The following is a 20,439-nucleotide window of genomic DNA, read 5'->3' as shown; positions in this document are numbered from 1 at the left end:
AGCAAATAATTAAGCAATCAATTTGCAAACACCTAGAAGATAATAAGGTGATAAATAACAGTCAGCATGGATTTGTCAAGAACAAATAATGTCAAACCAACCTGATAGCTTTCTTTGACAGGATAACAAGGCTTGTGGATGGGGGGAAGCGGTAGATATGGAAAATCTTGACTTTAGTAAGGCTTTTGATACTGTCTTGCATGACCTTCTCATAAACAAACTAGGGAAATACAACCTAGATGGAACTACTATAAGGTGGGTGCATAACTGGTTGGAAAATCGTTCCCAGAGAGTAGTTATCAATGGTTCACAGTCAAGCTGGAAGGGCATAACAAATGGGGTCCTGCAGGGATCGGTTCTGTGTCCGGTTCTGTTCAATATCGTCATCAATGATTTAGATAATGGCACAGAGTGTACACTTACAAAGTTTGAGAACGATATCAAGCTGGGAGGGGTTGTAAGTGCTTTGGAGGATAGGATTAAAATTCAAAATGATCTGGACAAACTGGAGAAATGGTCTGAAGTAAATAGGATGAAATTCAATAAGGATAAATGCAAAGTACTCCACTTAAGAAGGAACAATCAGTTGCACACATACAAAATGGGAAATGACTGCCTAGGAAGGAGTACTGAGGAAAGGGATCTGGGGGTCATAGTGGATCACAAGCTAAATATGGGTCAACGGTGTAACACTGTTGCAAAAAAAGCAAACATCGTTCTGGGATGTGTTAGCAGGAGTGTTGTAAGCAAGACACAAGAAGTAATTCTTCTGCTCTACTCAGCGCTGATTAGGCCTCAGCTGGAGTCTTGTGTCCAGTTCTGGGCACCACATTTCAGGAAAGATGTGGACAAATTGGAGAAAGTCCGGAGAAGAGCAACAAAAATGATTAAAGGTCTAGAAAACATGACCTATGAGGGAAGATTGAAAAAATTGGGTTTGTTCTGGGGAAGAGAAGACTGAGAGGGGACATGATAACAGTTTTCAACATAAAATGCTGTTACAAGGAGCAGGGAGAAAAATTGCTCTCTGAGGAGAGGACAAGAAGCAATGGGCTTAAATTGCAGCAAGGGCAGTTTACGTTGGACATTAGGAAAAACTTCCTGTCAGAGTGGTTAAGCACTGGAATAAAGAGGGTTTTGCATACAGCTTTAGTGCCCGTGGGCATTGCCAAGGCTTCTGCTGCCCACTGGGTGCCTAGCTGGCATGGGGCACGGTTTGTGCTGCTGGAATGTCAAGAGGGGCGAATGTCAGAGCCTACAATATGGTTTCTATCTAGCTTTGCTAGTGGCACAGCAACCGGGTGCTGAGCGCCAGGCCAGTGCCTCCTGGTGTCGGCTTTGGCACCAGCACTGGCCCTCTAGGAGCATTGGCGTGGTGCATGAGTCCCTCTTCCGCAGTCCCACAGTGTCCAACCCTGTTGGCAATGGAGGGGAGGGAGGGAGCAGGGGAAAGTTCACCAGAGACAGTCAGTGGCTTTTCAGCCTTGCACGACCACTGCGCTATGCCCTCTGAGGCATGAGGCCGATGGTAATGTAAGGGACTGTCTGTGATTCCATGGTGAGCCTGGTAGAGTGATCCAGGAGTTCACATTTGTTACTGGCTTGGGGAAATGTAATTACAGACCACACCGCCAGTTTGGGGCGACTGCCCTTGTTTTCTGACAGTCTGCCCTGAGGTAGGCACTCACAGTCGTGAGCCACTCCAGACAGCGTGACATGTAGCCTAGTTTGGGGATGGGGGTCTGCTGCTGACTGAGCCCCGCAGCCCCACTGTCTCTGCCTGGGGTTGGGAGGGGAAGATGGGGGAATGGAGACCAAGCTCCCCACCAATGAATAACCTCGCTGGGAGCCCGCAAAGTCCTAGCCCTGGCCCTGTCTCCCCAGACTGGGAGGTCCAGCATCCACTGCCTCCCTCTTAGCTGAGCAGCCAGCCCTTCGGACAAAGATGGCCACAACTTGTTGCATTTCAGATGAGCTAGGTGAAGCCCTGGGGTCCTGGCGATTTGCCAAAGGGTCCTTGGCTGGGCAGGGCCTGGGTATCACCCATGCCGCAGGGCAATGTTACGGGGAGACAAGAAATGATACAGTGCTTCATGGAAGCAAAGGGAGGCACTCAGCACCTTCTGGAGGAGCCTCCAGTGCCTCTCAGGATCAGGCCCAAGAGAGAGACAGCTGAAGCCTGGGGACTGAGGAGGTGGCCAGCTCAGTGCCTGCAGGCTGGGAGGTGTTGGGGAGCAGTGGAGTTCCTCACATCACACTCACGCCTCACTCTGGAGCTGGAGGGAGCTGCTCTGTGGCAGGAGGGCTGTGTGGATGGGGGTTCTCTGAGGGCGGCATGGAAATGGCTCCATGGGTGGCTAGTGAGCAACACCCCTTCCCCCAGTGACACCAGTGCAACAGAGGACAGGGATTGGTCCTGGAACATCTCAGATTTAATGATCTCCTTGGAGGCCATTTGATATCAGGCATGTAGGTACCATGGCCCATTACAGTATGGATCATGATAACCCTTTGCCCCAAACCTCAGATAATGGCTCCCCCAAGGAGCCAAACTCCCATCCCTTAACATCAAACCAAAGTCCACTTCCTGTTAAAGCCGCAGTGGCTCATCGGGGAATCAGGATCCAGCAGAGATTCCCAGTCCCTAGTCAGGAACCCTCCACCTCAGCTCAGCTCATAGAAGCTTTGGCTTCCCTCTGCGGTGCCCAAAGCTTCCTTAAACTGAGAGACCACTCGCCCAAAGTGTGAGCCCTCCCAGAATACTTTGCCACACTGGGTGCAACAGTAGAAGTAAGACAGGTCCGCTTTGCCCAGCACCCCAGGCGGGATGGCTGCTAGCTGCAGGGAGGCACCTGTGGCCAGTGTCATGGTCTCCACATTGAGGTCTGAATCCTGTAGCCACTGGCAGTTTGGATTGTAAACTGGCTGCGGGTAGTCAAATTCTGAGGTGTCAGATGTTGGGTTTGTCTTTTGTTTCTCTTCAGACTTTGCCAGCCACTCTGTGGAAACAGGAGAGAACAGACAGACACTGAATACTGAGTAATAGGTGTGATTAGCTGGGTTGGTGCTCAGCAACCTCCCCCCCATATGACCTTTCTTTACTCTATGCTCATCAGCCACCCAAGGAACTGGGATTGCAGGCAGAGGGCTGAGAAGACTGTAAGCCTTTCTGATTCTGGGCTGCTGCATGGGCCGATGCAATTCTGGAGTTTTCTTTAAGGGTCTCTCTCTCCTGCAGTCAGAGGTGTGACTACAACACGGGTGGATGTCCCCAAGCTGGCTTTGATCTAGCTAGCTCGGATAACAACAGAATGGACTAGCCGCTTGAATACATACCCAGAGTCCTGGCTGGCCTTGTCCACATTGCAAGGGAATGTGCAGGCAGGCATAACCATGCTAGCTTCACTCTAACTGGAATACAATACTGAAGACATGGTGACGCAGGCTTCAGAGCAGGGTAGAAACCCAAGTATGTACCCAGGGTTCTGGCAGGCTTGTGATCTGATTGGTAGCCCATGCTAAAGCCCTTGCCACCAATGCTAGCTAGATTAAAACTAACCTGGGTAAAATGACCTGTGCTACATCACACCTTCCCTTGCAGCGTAGACATACCTTATGTTTAGGGCCCTGTGTAAATCACAATTTCATGAAGGGCACAGAAATTGTGATAATGCCCCCAAACCGTGATATTTACAATATATTTTAAAAGGAAAATGTCTATAATAAAGTATTTAACACAAGAGATTACCTCAGCTTACAGTGCTGTGTGCACGCAGAAGAACAGAGTGCTGTGCACATGCAGGGGCAATCCATGAATGAGGAACGGTCAAGGTTCCTTCCCCACTCTGAACTCTAGGGTACAGATGTGGGGACCTGCATGAAAGACCCCCTAAGCTTATTCTTACCAGCTTAGGTTAAAAACTTCCTCAAGGTACAAACTTTGCCTTGTCCCTGAACCCTATGCTGCCACCACCAAGTGTGTTAAACAAAGAACAGGGAAAGAGCCCACTTGGAGACATCTTCCCCCCAAAATATCCCCCCCCAAACCCTACACCCCCTTTCCTGGGAAAGGCTTGATAAAAATCCTCACCAATTTGCATCGGTGAACCCAGACCCAAACCCTTGGATCTTAAGAACAATGAGAAAGCAATCAGGATCTTAAAAGAAGAATTTTAATTAAAGAAAAAGTAAAAGAATCACCTCTGTAAAATCAGGATGGTAAATACCTTACAGGGTAATCAGATTCAAAACATAGAGAATCCCTCTAGGCAAAATCTTACGTTACAAAAAGACACAAAAACAGGAATATACATTCCACCCAGCACAGCTTATTTACCAGCCAGTTAAACAAAAGGAAATCTAACGCATTTCTAACTAGGTTACTTACTAACTTAACAGAAGTTCTGAAGAGCATTCCTGACCTGGTCCCGGCAACAGCATCAGACAGACAGACCCTTTGTTCCCCTCCCCCCCAGCTCTGAAAGTATCTTGTCTCCTCATTGGTCATTTTGGTCAGGTGCCAGCGAGGTTATCATAGCTTCTTAACCCTTTACAGGTGAAAGGGTTTTGCCTCTGGCCAGGAGGGACTTTATAGTTCTGTATATGAAAAGGTGGTTACCCTTCCCTTTATATTTATGACAGGAACAAATGAAGTGACTAACGATGCTTAACTTTAATTCACAAATAAAACAGAAATAAGCAAACATTTAGGGGATTGCAGATGCTTGTGTTTGCTGCAGATTTTAATTGTAAAAAATCATTTACATTCAATTGTAATATTCATTCCATGCATATGCCTTGAAATTGATTAACTTTACTTGTAAACTTCATTCTGGAAACTCTGTGAAATTCAAGATTTTTGCCATTGACACTGCCATGAATTTTCTAAAAACATAAATCGTGACTCAGCCAGGGTGTCAGTTACAGCAGCCTCTCTGGTGGTGGTGCCTCAAAGCAGAACAGCTGTAGTCATGGGCACTGCTTCCCAGGCCCTGGGTCCACCCTCCGCATGCTCCTACCCTGGGGGAGTGTAGGGTGTGTGCCTATCGTGGCCCACAGCAGTGCCTACACCAAAGGAATTCTCCCTTGGCCCCAGTGACATACAGGGGCCAGAGTGAGGAGCTGGGGGGACCCTACCCCCAGAGTATCATCTGTGGCTGCTCTAGACTGTATGGTATTGGGGAACTCTGCTGATTGCTGTGGCCAAATGAGGACACACAGAGCCCCCAAGTTAAGCTTCAGCAATTGCTGCTCATCCAGGCGGCCTGCAGCCATGTCACTTTGGGTTGCCTGGATGTGCTTGGATAGGAAACCACCAAGGAAAATGCAGATCCTGGTGATCAGAGGCAAGGTCTCTACTGAACCAATGGCAAAATGTGTTGCTTGTGGGTCGAGTGCTCATGGTAGTGCTGTCTGTTATGTGTACTTTGAAACTGAGGTCCAAACAATTGAAGCTCATTAAATATCAGATTGCACATTCCACAAGAGGAGGGATATTAACCAATGTCTTGGATAAATGCCAGTTTGGGCAACACATTCTGTAATTCCCTCTAAAGTTTATGTCGATATGGTATTCTTTGCTTCCTGACATGAGACGTTGTGTAGTTGCTGTGTACTTTCAAACTGCTGTTGCACTACATCCCAGAGGTGGCTGCATTTCAGAGGACACCGACAGAGAGAGAAAGCAGAAAGCTTGCAAAGTGTTTTGTGATCTGGGAGGATGAAAGGAGCTGTGCAAATGTTAGATAGCATTATGAATAATTATCTGGATTAGCGATCAGCTTCGGAAAAGTAATTGACTCAATTAACAATCTACACTGGATTGTTCTAGATTCAGGTCCTAAAGGCATCAGGCACTAGATGGTCTAGGTGTTGTGTTTTGCAGAAACACAGAATTGGAGCATAGTTATGCAACCCCCTTGTTCCTCCCCTCTGTCCCCCCAAAACAAGGTGATGTTTGTTCTGAGGTGAAAGAAGCCAAAGAGACATGCTCCTCTGACTCCAGGTGATGTGATCCTGCACTGATAGCTCCCTGGGGAGTTCAGTCTGCGCACCTGCTCCTGGCAGGCAGCTTTGGCTGGGCACTTCCTAGAGCATACGTGCTTCCATCTAAAATCCCATTGTGGGCGCAGGGACCGATGCCATTGCCAACAAAGACACAACACCTATTAGTTTTTGGCACTGCAATGCAGGTTCTCATTGCTTGTGTCCCAGTGGCGAGGGCGCGGCTGGGTCTTGGGATCAAGGAGGCAAAAGTCCAAGATTGACTTGACTGTCATCCATCAGGAAGTCTGGCAGAAAGTGACACAGGGAGCAGACTGAGTATATTAGCAGGGGCTGATTCATCCTTGGCATGGAGAGCTCTCCTGCCTAGACAACAGTTATAAAACAAAAGGCAACTTACACCTATCTGGTATGACATCACTGGGGCTGTTCCTCTCCAGGGCACAAGAGAGCTCCGTCAGGAGTTGCCTCACTGTTCCAGGGAGTGCAATAGAGTAATACAGGAATCGTACTTAGCTCTTCAGCCCTAGATCTCAAAGCACTCTGCACAGACGCTCAGTGCCATTCTCCAGTGCCTGTGGCAAGTGATGAAGTGAGCTGCCTGAGGTCACAAAGCAGAGCTAGGACTGACTCCTGGGCCAGTGACTCCTCCACCGGCCCATAATGCCCCACGTGGGTGGAGACTGGAATTCAAACACAGGGTGGTGTTGCTGGAGAAAAATCCTAGGGTTGAAACCAAGAGGGTTCTAGAGACGTATGTAATATGTTCTGTAGAAATGGTTCTGAAGTCCTATGGGGATAAATTCTGTTCTGTCTCCTGGGAGCCACAGCCCAGGGGGGCAGGGGAGGGGGAGCTTTAAATCACGTTTACACTCTCCAGAGCCCGTGCTGCTGTGGGGACTGCATGAGCAGCCCCAGGGACGGCCAAGAATCCCCCTGGCCCCAGCACTCAGTGCGCTGATACTCTCCGTGCTGAGCCCACCGTGCCCTGAGGCAGACGCTGCAAGAGAGCGCTGTGGAGAAGCCCTTACAAGGGCCCTGCACAGCCGGAGGAATCTTTCTCCTGCCTCTTCCCGCTCCCTCTGTGGCCCAGGAATGCCCCAGAGCGGCACACAGGAGTGGAGCAGAATCAGCCCTGTGGACGGTCCAGACGCGGGTCCTTTCTTCGGGCTGGTTAACCCTCGCGTAGAATTCCACGGCAGGGAGAGTTCAGCTTCCTGCCCCACAGCGCTGTGTGACCATGCATGGAAAGAGTAAGGGCCAGCTCAACAGAGGTGTATTCCCAAGCCAGGAGCGCTGCTAAGCATGCCCTGAGCGCCTGGCTATGCAGGGCCTGTACCATGTGTACGCATTTACACCTCTGCCAAGAGGCTGTGAATTGCTATCAAACCAGAGGAAGGGTGGCCGTGTGGTCAAAGCACATGGTTGGCACTCAAGGGCCCAGGTGCCTGGTTCCAACTCCGATAGAGCTGATCTTGGAGAAGCCACTTCCTCCTTTGTGTCTCAGTTTCCTCATCTATAAAACTGGGGTAATAATCCCTCCCGCCCTATCCCACAGTGGCATTCAGAGACTTCACTAATTAATGTATAAAGTACATTCAGATCCTCTGATGGAAGGTGCTGGAGAAGGATCCAGAATTATTATTCTAAAATAACGGGTTTCTCAGCATGTGTCAATAATCCTGGCCCCAAGGGGTGGGAGAGTCATGACAGACACAGCTACCACGTTACCTGATACATTTAAAAATGTCTAAGCACCCTGTGACCAGATCCAAGCAGTGCTGATCAGTAAAACGGGAATGCCCTGTGAATGTATTATATGCCTTTTCTAACATTCCATGTGGGCTCTCTTTTCTAAACTATCCGACCGCCACAGAAAGGAAACAAAGAACTGGGTAAATGTGATGACAGACCCTGACCAAAATGTAAAGACATGAGGGCTGTCACTCAAACCAACACCACCCAGGAAGATTTCAGGACACAGTCTATGGCTGGCTTAAGACACTCCTTGTCCTAAGCTTGTTGTGTTCAAGTCCATCCATGGAGTCTTTAAATCAAGGCTGGATGTCTTTTGAAGGGAGCCACGTGCTGTTAAATTCAGTGCAGGAGTCACTGGGGCAGTTCTTTGCCCGGTGCTATGCAAGAGCTCAGCATAGATGGTCACAGTGGTCCCTTCTGGCTTCAAAAATCTGCAAATCTAGGTAGGGACTTTTCAGTTTATTTTGCCTGTTTGACAAGGGGCAGGCAAAGCCGAGGGAGGCACCGATTCCAGGCCAGAAGGGACCACTGTGATCATCTAGGTGGAGCTCCTGCACAGCACAGGCCAGAGACCTGCCCAACAGTCATTCCTACCGCAGAACTTTTAGAAAAACATCCAGCCTTTGACTTTAAAACTGCCAGTGAAGGAGAATCCACTAGGACCTTGGTAAGTGGTTCCAGTGGTTTATTATTCTGACTGTTAAACATTTACCCCGTATTTCCAGTCTGGAACACAGACTGACTGTGTGACCGAGGACAAGTGATTACTCTCCTGGGCCTCACTTCTGCAGAATGGAGAGAATAATCCTTCCTTTCTCCTGCCCACCTTTTTTCTGTCCTGCCTATTTAGATTGTAAGCTCCTAGGGACAGAGACTGGCTCTCACTATGTATCTGTGCAGCGCTCAGCATGACGGGGCCTTGTACCTTGGCTGGAATTTCTAAATGCTACTGTAATACCAATAATCAGGGGTCACCCAATGAAATTAATAGGCAGCAGGTTTAAAACAAACAAAAGGAAATATTTCTCACACAACGGACAGTCAGCCTGTGGAACTCATTGCCAGAGGATGTTGTGGAGGCCAAAACTATAACTGGGTTCAAAAAAGAACTAGGTAAATTGATGGAGAATAGGTCCATCAATGGCTATTAGCCAAGATGGTCAGGGATGTAATCCCATGCTCTGGGTTTCCTAAGCCTCTGCCAGATGCTGGGACTGGAAGACAGGGGATGGATCACTTGATAATTGTCCTGTTCTGCTCATTCCCCCTGAAGCATCTGGCTCTGGCCACTGTCAGAAGACAGGATAGGGGCTAGATGGACCATTGATCTGGCCCAGTATGGCTGTTCTTAAATTCTAATAATGATCAATAATAATGATGACCTCAAACACAGCAGTGTGGAGCCCCCAGAAGTATCGCACTGATTTTCAGGTCGGTGGCTGTATTCAAAAATAAAATGAAAAAAAAAAGACAAACTGAATTTTGGTCTTTGTCTCACTGAAATGAAAACCCACAAAAAAGTCATTTGGGTTGAACGAGGCAACATTTCAGAACATACTATTTGCCAAAAAAATCCACCAGCTCTAGTGCTGGGGATGTGGTAAAATCCCTGGTTTGCCCTATCACATCGCCCCCCTTCTGTCTTTGAAAATGCATGTTCAGCCCTGAAATGGTTAAATATAAACACCCCTTTCGGTTATTTTCTTCTCTGAAAGTACCAAGCTGTCATGGTTGGGCTTTACTGATAGTCAGTTGAGCTTTTGTGCTCTTCCAGGAAGGCCTGGCATTTCCCCTTCTCTTTGGAAATCTCCCTGTCTGTCAGCCATGGTGCAGCCCCGCGAGCTCTCAGCCACGGGGACTTCACACCTCTCCCACCGGTAGCATGTGGGATTTAAAAAAAAATTCCTCAAGGCAGCCTGTACAGCGTGAAGTACCAACTCCCCCCGGCCACCACTCCCCTTCCCCTGTGGGATGTGGCTGGTGAGACGGGAGGAGGCGGGAGGGTCATTGTTACAAAGAGAAGGAGAGAAAGGCTTGTGACACCCAGCATTTTGCCTTTCGATCGGCCCCAGCCCCCTCTTAATTGTGGTGCTTCAATGGGTTGAAAATGCAACATCACTTCAAAGTAACAATTTTTCAATGGGAGCTTGTAAAGCTCCCGCCCCACCCCCCTTGATGGAATTCGGTTCAAAGGCTTTTGAAGATGCCTGTGTCCCTGTGGCAGCCTGTCTGAAAAGGCCACTGGGAGCCAGTAAGCAGGGTGCCAACTCAGCAAACAATCTTAGAAAAAAGTCGCTGTGAAAAGGTCATCTCCGTGGTGGCTCTGGAGAGAAAGGGCTTCGTTTGGAAGGGGCTGGGGGAGGAGAGGGGAAGATTTCTTTAAGGAGGGATTTTTCTCCCCCTTCCTTTCCTAAAGCAGGGTAAATATGGCGCCTTATCTTGTGAGAGTGCTAAAATACACAAAAATGAGGAGTCCTTGTGGCACCTTAGAGACTAACAAATTTATTTGGGCATAAGCTTTCGTGGGCTAGAACATGGGCTCTGGGACGACAGAGTCCAACAGCCTTTGTGCAAAGGGATTTCTGACATTTTATTCTGTGTACGACCAGCAAGGGTTTGACGAGCAGAATATATCTCCCAGCTTTTAAACACCTAAGAAGTGTGCTAAAAGCAGGGGTGGAATTGGGAAGTGACAAGTAGAGCTATTCTTCCAAACTCCTCCCACAAACTAAGCTCCGCCCACTGGAGCTGCCAAAAGGAGCTGCCACAGACAGCATAGGTTGCACAGATCTTCACAATATGCACACCCTTTCCCCATGTTCTGTGTGCCAGAACTTCAGTGGCATTAGCAATGCTGACTTTCCCCTCAGGACACAGGTTACCTCATGAGACTCTCTTGGGCAATGGCAGACTCCTTCACGCACACCCATTGACGTGGGTCTCATTACCCCACTGCGCACAGCGCCAAACTTCTGCTCTCCTAGTGCTGGCTCAGCCTAGGAAACTGGATAAGGATCATAGAATCATAGATTATCAGGGTTGGAAGGGACCTCAGGAGATCATCTAGTCCAACCCCCTTGCTCAAAGCAGGACCAATCCCCAATTTTTGCCCCAGATCCCTAAATGGCCCCCTCAAGGATTGAACTCACAACCCTGGGTTTAGCAGGCCAGTGCTCAAACCACTGACCTATCCCTCCCCCCAAGCGATGGCCATGTCCTATGCAATGTCCTATGCTCATGAAAAAAGAGACACTGACAGGACCAGAAATCCTCATTTCCCTCCACTCTTTATCTAAGAGCCTTCTCCCAGTCATCTCTGCCAGGGCTGCGACTTGATGCTTGGGTTCCAGGATCCAAATGCAGCTGCAGCAGCTGCGCTGACACTGAATGCATCCGATGAAGTGAGCTGTAGCTCACGAAAGCTTATGCCCAAATAAATTGGTTAGTCTCTAAGGTGCCACAAGTCCTCCTTTTCTTTTAGCAGCAGTAGTAAATATTTATGAGGGTGGCACTGGAACGACGGGATGGTCTCCATGACGGCAGGTGTTGGTAGTGCCGTAGAATCCAGATTAGCCAAACTGCCGGAGTGGTTCGGATATTGGGAGGCAGGAAGAGAATCACAAAGAGACTGTGGGAGGGCTGGAAGGAGTGGCAGGCCAGCTTCCTGGGTCCCACTGTAACAATTTTCATGGCCTATTCCAGGGCCTCACTTTTACACTGGTAGCAGTGCTTCATCCCGCGCTATTTAGGGTGAAATGGGACTTCTTGCCTGTTGAGACAAACCCAGTGTTGCAGGGAGTCAACTAATCTCCATGAAGAGGAGTTGGGGCTCTGGAGAGGGGGACATGCCTACACCTTGTGAGGACAGCTGAATGCCCAGGCAGCTCTGAGGCCATGAGGGGTAAAAATAAAGGTGGTTACTGTATTCTTATTGATGAAGTTCATTCTTGGAGAAATGAAGCCCCCCCAGACAGGGGAAACAATGCTGGCAGCAATCCAGCTCTCGGAGTGTGAGGGAGTGCTTCTCTGACCTGCTGTCTTCCCGAATGAACGCTCCCCCACTGGTCAAACACATAAATAACGACCCCACTCACTGTCCAGCTACAGATCCCAAAACACTCTGCTTTACAAAGCATTAACTCCACTTTACAGACAGGGCAGACAGGCCCTGTGAGGTTAAGTAACTTGCAAGCGAGTGTTGGAGCTGGGACCAGATCCCAGCCCCCTGATTCCTATCCCATGCTCTTTGCCCTCTGTGTAAAGTGGTGGCTAATGAGAAGCCAGGCTGGAGGCTGGCCCAGCTTGAGGGGGATTTGTCTGAGAGACGAAGGAATAGAAGGGGGAGACCTGGTGATCAGAAGCACTGAATTCTCCCTGCAGAATATGATTGTGGTACATTCTACCCACCCTTGTTAAGGACGCCAGTGGAAGGCATGAGCTGACCAGTCCCCCCGGTGTCCTTTATTCATGACAGGGCAGTCTGCAGAACCAGGTCCTGGCGAGCCTGGGTCCCATTGTTAGCAGGATCCCCCGCACACCAGCACTGAGTTGGGCCCAGGGCTGGGGAATTCCTACCATAGCACCCATGGGAAGAGCAATGGACCAGGAGCAGGGGAAAGGTGGTTTTCAAGGATGGGATTTTTTAATGGAGCTTTGCTTCTCCATCACTTAGGCATTTTGAAACCCCTACTCTTAAATGTTTGCTTAGGCCAAACAATGGTAGACACCATCCTTTAAAAATACTCTCCATATGTCGTGTGAGTTCCAGGCTGGGGTAGGAGGCTCTCCCAAACTTGGACCCTGTCGAAGGGTATTAACCTAGTCTCACTTGGGGTGCTTATGCCACCCCAGCAAAGGGTCCATCTCCTATTCTCTTCTCATACTGGCCCACCTGTGGCAGACAGCCTGCATTCCTACCCGTGAGGCTGGAGAGCTTGGACCTGGGCACCAATGCTCTGGTGTCTGTACTGGCTGGGTAGCAGCAGTAGGTCCCTGTGGAAGTGTGATCCTCGAGGAATAATGGCCACCTGCCATATCCTGAGACACACAAAGTTCTGCCAGGCAGTTCTGACATGCTCACAGCCACACCCGGCTCTCAGGGCTGTCACGGTGAGCACTTCCCTCACACTGGCAACATACTCCCTTGTAATGTGGCCAGTAAGAGCTAGGTGTTCTGAAGAAAGCACTTGTCATACAGACTTTGCACTAGTCTGAGAACACACCCGGCAGCATTCTTGGAGGACAAAGGTCCATGAGAAACCTTCCCTTGGTGAGAGATGGCTCCTGATAAGGGAAGTTCTGAGCCTGAGAAACACACTCTATTGAAGGGAACTGAAGATGCCTGATTATCTTTTCCTTCCAGATAATTGTGATAAGCAAAGGACAAAGGACTCTGGATTGTGCAACCAGTGCAACACAGGAGGGACCAAGTTCTTAGGGCTTTCTCGGAGCCGGGTAGGATGGAGATTGGGTGCTAAGCCCTGTGCCCCTCTTTGCCCTGCTGATGCAAAGCAACAAGGCAAAAAATGACATGAAGCAGTCCAAGACTCTCCTTGCTCTCGATAGGGTTTCATGGAAGGGAAAGGGATCATGCTGGATTCTCTGCCTTCCCCCTAGCCTCCCCAGAAACCCTGCCTGGCACCCCCTGTCCCCGACAAGTGAGCAGAATGGTTTGTTTTGCTAGGTTTTACTATTGCATAAGCAAAGGACACAGTTGGCTCTTGCTTATTCTCTGCTCACCGTCAGTATAATACTGATGTGATGTCTGCACGGCTCTGGGAACCCACAGCTACTACCTGTCAGGGTATCTGCAGCATGGGAGAGGGAAGGGGGCTGACAGACATTTCTAATGAACATCCAGCCTCTGCGACATTCATGCCGGGCTCTAGGTCTATCCCCAGCTCTGCCCCTGACCTGCTTTTCGGGGCAGGGACTCTCTCGCTGTGTATGCAGAGCACCCGGCACAGTTCAATGCCGTTACTATTTGACATTTATATTGTGGTAGCGCCTAGAGGTCTCAAACAGGCTGGGGCATGTTGTGCTAGGTGCTGTACAAACCTGTAGGAAAAACGGGGCCCCAGTCCCACCTGGGGACGCTAGGTGAGCCTGCCATAAATATTGATAATTCAGACCAACATATTACGGTTACGGGGTTGCTCTTTCTAGTGCGCTCCACCTCGCACCGAAGGCTCATCTTCCTGGGGCCGTTCGGTCTAACGGTTGAGGATGGGAGTGAATATCAGGACGTCTGCCTTCTACCCCTGGCTCTGCCACTCGCTGCCAGACCTCATGGAAGCTCCATCACCTAGCCGGGCCTCAGTTTCCCCATGGGCAAAGCGGGGATAATAGTGCTCACACACCTTTGCCATTGATGAGTGAAAAGAGGAACGTGGCTCCTTCAGCTGGAGATCCCTGAGCACTGTCCCTTGGGGTCATTACCCTAAGCCCGCTGCGCGCGCTCATGGAAGTCTGGCCTGGGTTACTGCATGTCCACCCTTATGTGGCAATCGGATCGGCAAAACATTCAACATGGAGTGCCAGAGTGCTGGCTTCTACGCCTTGTAGTGGAGCGAGCCAAAGTAGCATGCAAAGGTCAGGCATGAGATTCTGTAGCATCTGATGAAGTGGGTTTTAGCTCACGAAAGCTTATGCCCAAATAAATTTGTTAGTCTCTAAGGTGCCACAAGGACTCCTCGTTGTTTCTGTAGCCCTCTCGTGAGTCCTCAAGCCTACCTTATTTTAAAGTGACAGCTCCATCTCAGCTTCAAGTTTAATTAACGGAGGGCTCTAAACAGACCGATGCCTCTGTAACTGCAGACTTGAGTCCATGACTAAGGAGGCTGTGGGGTTCACCAAGTTGTGAGGAAGTGCCGGTGGGTTTTGTGCATTACCCTGGCAGCCCCTAGTGTCAGAATCACTGGCCTGGCTCCAGAGAGCTTTGGTGGAGAAGGGGGAGGGGGTGTAGAAAGACCCCAACTCTTCCCTGGGAGACATGGGGCGTAAACCTCAGCACAGAACAATTTATAGCTGCAAAGCTTTCCCTGTTTGGCTGCTTCCTCCCCCCTTCCTGAGATCACAGGCCACACCGCAGAGTGAAGGGCTGAGAAAATTCTCACGCTGTAATCAGCAGTGCAGTGAAGAGTGACCTTAAGAAGCTGGGGGGAGGAAGGGAAAGAAATACTGAGTCACTTCTGCGGGCAAGTGAGTGGGAAACGTGCTGAACAAACAGGTGTCCAGGGTCACAGCCAGGGAAGCGCTCATGGGCTGGATGCACAGCAGCCTATCTGCAGCAACCCCATCTTAACAGTCATTTTTCCCATGCTGTTCGTGTGACACAAACAAGGATCCTCCATCCACCCTCTTGCCATTTGCACTGTCCCACACCAAGGGTGCCTCTGGAGCTCACCACACTGCACAGTGCTGCAGTCACAACCACCAGACCTTTTAATGAACAGCCCTGGGTCTCTCCAGGGATTTATTCCCAGCTCTGCTGCTACATGGAGCAAAAGCTGGGAGGACTGGAAGGATCAGTAGCATCAGCTTGAGCCTGGCTCAGTGCAGGAATCTCAATCTTGACCTGCAGCATCCTGCTAGTCAGTCCTGGGCCTGCACGTGTTGTGCCAGTGCACCTCAATCTCGAGATGAAATATCCCTGTTTGTCTAGCGTCAGGGAGCCACAGCCTCTGCCAACACCCGTCACTACTGCCACACAACACCCCCGGCTAGTCCAGCCTGAGCTGCCCTGCGTTCTGTCAATGCCTGCCAGTCCTGACCTACAACTCCCCACCTCTGCCTGCCCTGCCACCCCCGGCTAGTCCAGCCTGAGCTGCCCTGCGTTCTGTCAATGCCTGCCAGTCCTGACCTACAACTCCCCACCTCTGCCTGCCCTGCCTGCCCTGCCACCCCCGGCTAGTCCAGCCTGAGCTGCCCTGCGTTCTGTCAATGCCTGCCAGTCCTGACCTACAACTCCCCACCTCTGCCTGCCCTGCCACCCCCGGCTAGTCCAGCCTGAGCTGCCCTGCGTTCTGTCAATGCCTGCCAGTCCTGACCTACAACTCCCCACCTCTGCCTGCCCTGCCACCCCCGGCTAGTCCATGCCTGGACAAACTTTCAGCAAAGACTCCCACCCCTGCCAAAGGAACCATGGCACAATATACAGGCAAGGTGGAAAAACACCCACTGGAGATGAGGACGAGGTCACCAAGATTGTTTTGCTACTGACCTAGAGAGGATTGGAACCCGTCAGGAGTGAATGCCAAGATGATGAACCCGTTGTGAATCCTCGGGCCGAGAGCTTTAGCCACGATCTTCCACTTCCCACTGGGGTCACCATCACTGGTAGAGGAGAAGAGCCATGTTCTGCCACGTCCTCTTCCTCCCTCTGCAATCTCAGCCACCAGAATGAGGCCCCAGAATGCACTGACTTCTCTCTCTGGGGCACATCCATCAGAGAGTGACAGCACCTTATGCAGCAGCTGCAGGGTGGATGAGGTAGCTCTGAGGACAGCCATCCGCAGCAGGGCCAACCATGGTAGTAAAGTCAGATCTGTCCCATGGCAGCCCTCTTCACTGGGCAGCAGGTGCGGGTCGCACCCCTCTAGTGTGAGAGGCAGATATCCGACTGCTGCTGCAAAGGCTGTTCTATTACAGCGGGTGGAGCGTGGGGGGCCGCAGATGGGTCTTTCAGAAAGGTCTGATCTATTTCACTTCTATGGGCTTTCAGTGCAAGCTGTGAGGAAGAGGGGGGTGGAGATCCAGTCAAAATGCAACAGAGTAAGATATTGTTGTTACAAATGCTCTGCAGTTTGCTTATACTAGTGCGTCACATTGACTCAGCAATTCACAGATTCCCAGGCCAGAAGGGATCATCTAGTCTGATCCCCTGCATAGGACAGGCCAGAGAACATCCCCAAAACAATTCACTGTGAACTAGAGCAGCTCTTTTAGAAAAACAGCCAGTCTTGATACAAAACTTCCCAGCGATGGAGAATCCGCCATGACTCTGGGTAAGTTGTTCCAATGGTTAATTACAGCTTCAACATGCTTTACAAGTCCTGGCTGAATGCACCTCCAGCCCCCTGTGAGGCAGGCCAGTATTATTCCCATTTTTCAGATAAGGAAACTGAGGCACAGAGAAATCAAGTGATTTACCTAAGGGTAGCCAGCATCAGAGCTGGAATCTGAAGCTGGTTCCAGATTCCCAATCCCCTAGCTAAGCCACTTGATTACACATCTCATAGGAGCCACTGCAAATCCTGAATGTGGCAACCTCTTGTGATGAAGATTGTAATGCAAGTTGGAAACACTGCACACCAGCTATCAGCTGAGACAAAAATTCTGCACACAACAACATGCCCAAGTATTTGCTCTCTGTTCTCAGAGCTAGGATACCCCCTCTGCATGCTATGAAACAGCTGCGAGCTTGACATCCAACACATCAGCAACACATCCAGCCCAGAGTAGCCTGGCTCTGCCACTGTGCACAGCTTTGCAATCAGGAGCAGGGCATCCCAAGGTAACCGTCTGGTCCCTCCTCACATGTCCTAGGTTGATATATCTGATCCTCCATCATTCTCAAGCTTGGAATGGCAAAAGGAGTCATAGACAGCATAGGAAAATCACAGGTGCAGTAACGAAAACCGACTCATACATTTGAAAACCAGAAGGGATCTGTTGATCATCTAGTCCAGGGTTCATCAACCTTTGGCACGCGGCCCGTCAGGGAAATCCGCTGGCGGGCCAGGACGGTTTGTTTACCTGCAGCGTCCGCAGGTTCGGCTGATTGCAGCTCCCACTGGCCGGGGTTCGCCGTGCCAGGCCAATGGGGGCTGCGGGAAGCGGCAGCCAGCACATCCCTTGGCCCATGATGCTTCCCGCAGCCCCCATTAGCCTGGAACGGTGAACAGTGGAAGCTGCGATCAGCCGAACCTGCGGACGCTGCAGGTAAACAAACCAGCGCAGCCCGCCTGCCGATTTCCCTGACGGGCTGCGTGCCAAAGGCTGATGATCCCTGATCTAGTCTGACAAACTATATAACTTAGGGCCTAGAATTTCTCCCATCAAATTCTGTATCAAGGTCATAACCCCTGGTGGAGCTAGAGCATGTTTTTAAAGAAGAAGAATATCAAAGGCAATGAAAAGATGCTACTAGGAGGCAGAACAAGGCTGGCTGTTTATATGTTTGCTCCTGATTTGCTGGGAGGCCGTTACCAGAGCTTGCCAGATTGAAGACAGGCAGACATGAATGCGTCTGAGTGCATGGCATATATGGGACATAGCCAGGCATGTCTACAAAAGTCAGCAAAAATAGTGACAATTTTTCACAAAAAAATTCAAATTTTTAATCTAAAGTACCCAAGCATGACTTGTGTCTGGGTTCTCACATTGCCTGATTTCTCCTGTCACAGCCCTACTAAGATATCAGTCACCAGGGCTGGCCTGCATTACAGTGAGTCTAAGCAACTGATATTTTTGATCTCCCCTGGCCTGGTTCGAATGACCTATGTGACGGTCTCCCATTCCACACTGTGGCTGAAACAAGGCTGGCCAGCGGGTGGCGCTCCACTGTAGTGTCCCTGGAAACGTGGTGACCTAGGTGTGGGCATGTGTCGCCCGGGCCTAGTGGCCCCATTAGGGACCCCACATTACATCCCATGTAATTTTACGTGTCTTATCATTTCAGTCTTGTTTTTGCAAAATCAGTTTTGCAGCAGAATCCTCCCCAGCGATGTTCTTGGGGTTCGCAGCGCTGGGGTGAGGGTGCAGTGCTAAGCTAAGGGAAGGCACAGCTCAGTGAGCCTGAACCACCAACCCACAAACACAAAACTGACTTGCTCATTTTCCCCCCTTTGTCATGGATACGTAAACCACCCCTGGGAAAGCAGTGGGGACCACCATGCTGGGAATTCCAGCTGAGGCAGTTCTGTCTGGGCTTGTGAGCAATTTCTGGCAAATCTGGATAAACCCTAAACAGACTGGATTGGAAAATGTGCCCAAACCTTGGGAAACCTGTATAAAGCCCAAGGTAAAAATTCAAATGAGTTATTATACAAGGATTAAATGTCCATTAATAACATACAAGCCCAGCCATAAAAAGGAAGGGAAACAAGTCAAACAGAACGGCACGGAAAAATACCTTACTAGAGACGTTTCCAACATGGCAAGTGCCAAGGGGTTTTTGTCATTCACCGCCTGGACCCCCCGCAAAACTGATCGGCCTTAGCAAATGGCCCTTTGCAGCTTCAGGCCCATCTGCGTGCAGAGGGCCAAAACCGAGCTAGCTGCATCCTTTAGTTGCATTTCAGTCCCCCAGGCATGGTCTCCATCCATATGTGACTCACACAGACAGTTGCTTTGGCATCACATACTCCATTATCTCACTGTTCAGTCCCCTAGCAATCACAATTGTCCTCCCAAAGACCCTGAAAAGGCCACAGTTGAAAACATTTGAGGAGACAGTCCCCAGCCTTGCTTGGAGAGAGTGGAGGAGATGCATGGGTTATTGTGGAGAAACTGGAGATTATTCTCATTTCAAGTAACGGTGGGATGCAAAGGGCTGGATCCTTCCGGGCAGAGTGGCTGCTTTGTGTTGCACTGCCAGCATAATCTGGCTACAACCACAACCCATGGAGTATTGCCCCAGTGCAAAGGTGACCTTGCAGCGACAGAGCTAATGCCGCATGCCCTCTCTGGCCCTAAAATCTATGAATCAAGGTTCCCCTAAAATCTCTCAGCCAGAATTGCTGGCATGTGATTCAGATTGTTGGCTGAGCAAAGCGAGGGCCTATGCTCAATTCAGTGGTCTTTCTCTGCCTGCCTACCTGCCTGTCTGGATGTAATGCAATAACTTTTGGACACTGCATCTGATTTCAGGGATGTTCTAGGCATAGGTGCTGGAACTAGGGTGCTGCTTCACCCCCTGGCTTGAAGTGGTTTCCATTATATTCAGGGTTTACAGTAGGGGTCGGCAGACTTTCAGAAGTGGGGTGCCAAGTCTTCATTTATTCACTCTAATTTAAGGTTTCACATGCCAGTCGTACATTTTAACGTTTTTAGAAGGTCTCTTTCTATAAGTCTTTAATATATAACTAAACTATGTTGTATGTGGGCAGAACCTATTGATTGCAATAAAAAACAAAAAACCAGATCTCCCAGAAAGAAAAAAGTAAAATACGAATGGAAGGAAGGGGGGGGGGGGGCACAGTATGGGGGAGGGACAGACAGAGCCCCTGGTACCGGGAACACACACAGAGCCTCTGGCATGAGAAGGAATGAAGCACCCAGGCATGAGAGGAGAGCGAATGGGGGGTATAGAAAGTGGCAGGTGTGTGGGACAATGGTATGAGGGAGGGGATACACAAAGTGGTTGCAGGGAGTCCCTGAAAAAGCGGGAGGGGAGGGTAGGACATAGGGAGTTTGTGGTGGGGACACTAGGGGAATGCAGTAAGCCCCAGGTGTGTGCATTAAGCTCAGCTGGCAGAAGCAATGACGTGCGAGACCCTCTAGTCACATCACACTCCCTATGCACTACGCTCTGAGGAGAAAGGGGCACCTATCACAGCTGAATATAAATCAAAGCATTTCTCTTTTCCCACCCAGGACTCTGGAAACTGGCTGAACAGGCTGGGCCAGTCTTGGGCTACTGTGGAATGGGAACAGCTCTCAGCAGGGAAAGCTCTG

The 20,439-nt window shown here is 50.0% G+C and overlaps 1 protein-coding gene across 9 annotated transcripts in view; it reads right to left on the bottom strand.

The window, feature by feature from the left end:
• Positions 1–2,414: 2,414 nt before the first annotated feature.
• Positions 2,415–20,439, bottom strand: part of EXD3 (exonuclease 3'-5' domain containing 3) — a 523,135-nt gene continuing 505,110 nt past the window's right edge. For all 9 annotated transcript variants that reach the window (XM_043530801.1, XM_043530804.1, XM_043530800.1 and 6 more), the window contains one exon: positions 2,415–2,999. In XM_043530801.1, coding sequence (XP_043386736.1) covers positions 2,665–2,999 — 335 coding nt within the window. In that variant the 3' untranslated portion in view covers positions 2,415–2,664. The remainder of the gene's footprint in view (positions 3,000–20,439) is intronic.

The sequence above is a fragment of the Chelonia mydas genome, chromosome 16 (genome assembly GCF_015237465.2).
Source record: "Chelonia mydas isolate rCheMyd1 chromosome 16, rCheMyd1.pri.v2, whole genome shotgun sequence".
NCBI classification, from domain to species: Eukaryota; Metazoa; Chordata; order Testudines; family Cheloniidae; genus Chelonia; species Chelonia mydas.
The sequence above is the reverse complement of the archived record's forward strand: the minus strand, read 5'-3'. Positions and strand labels throughout refer to the sequence as shown.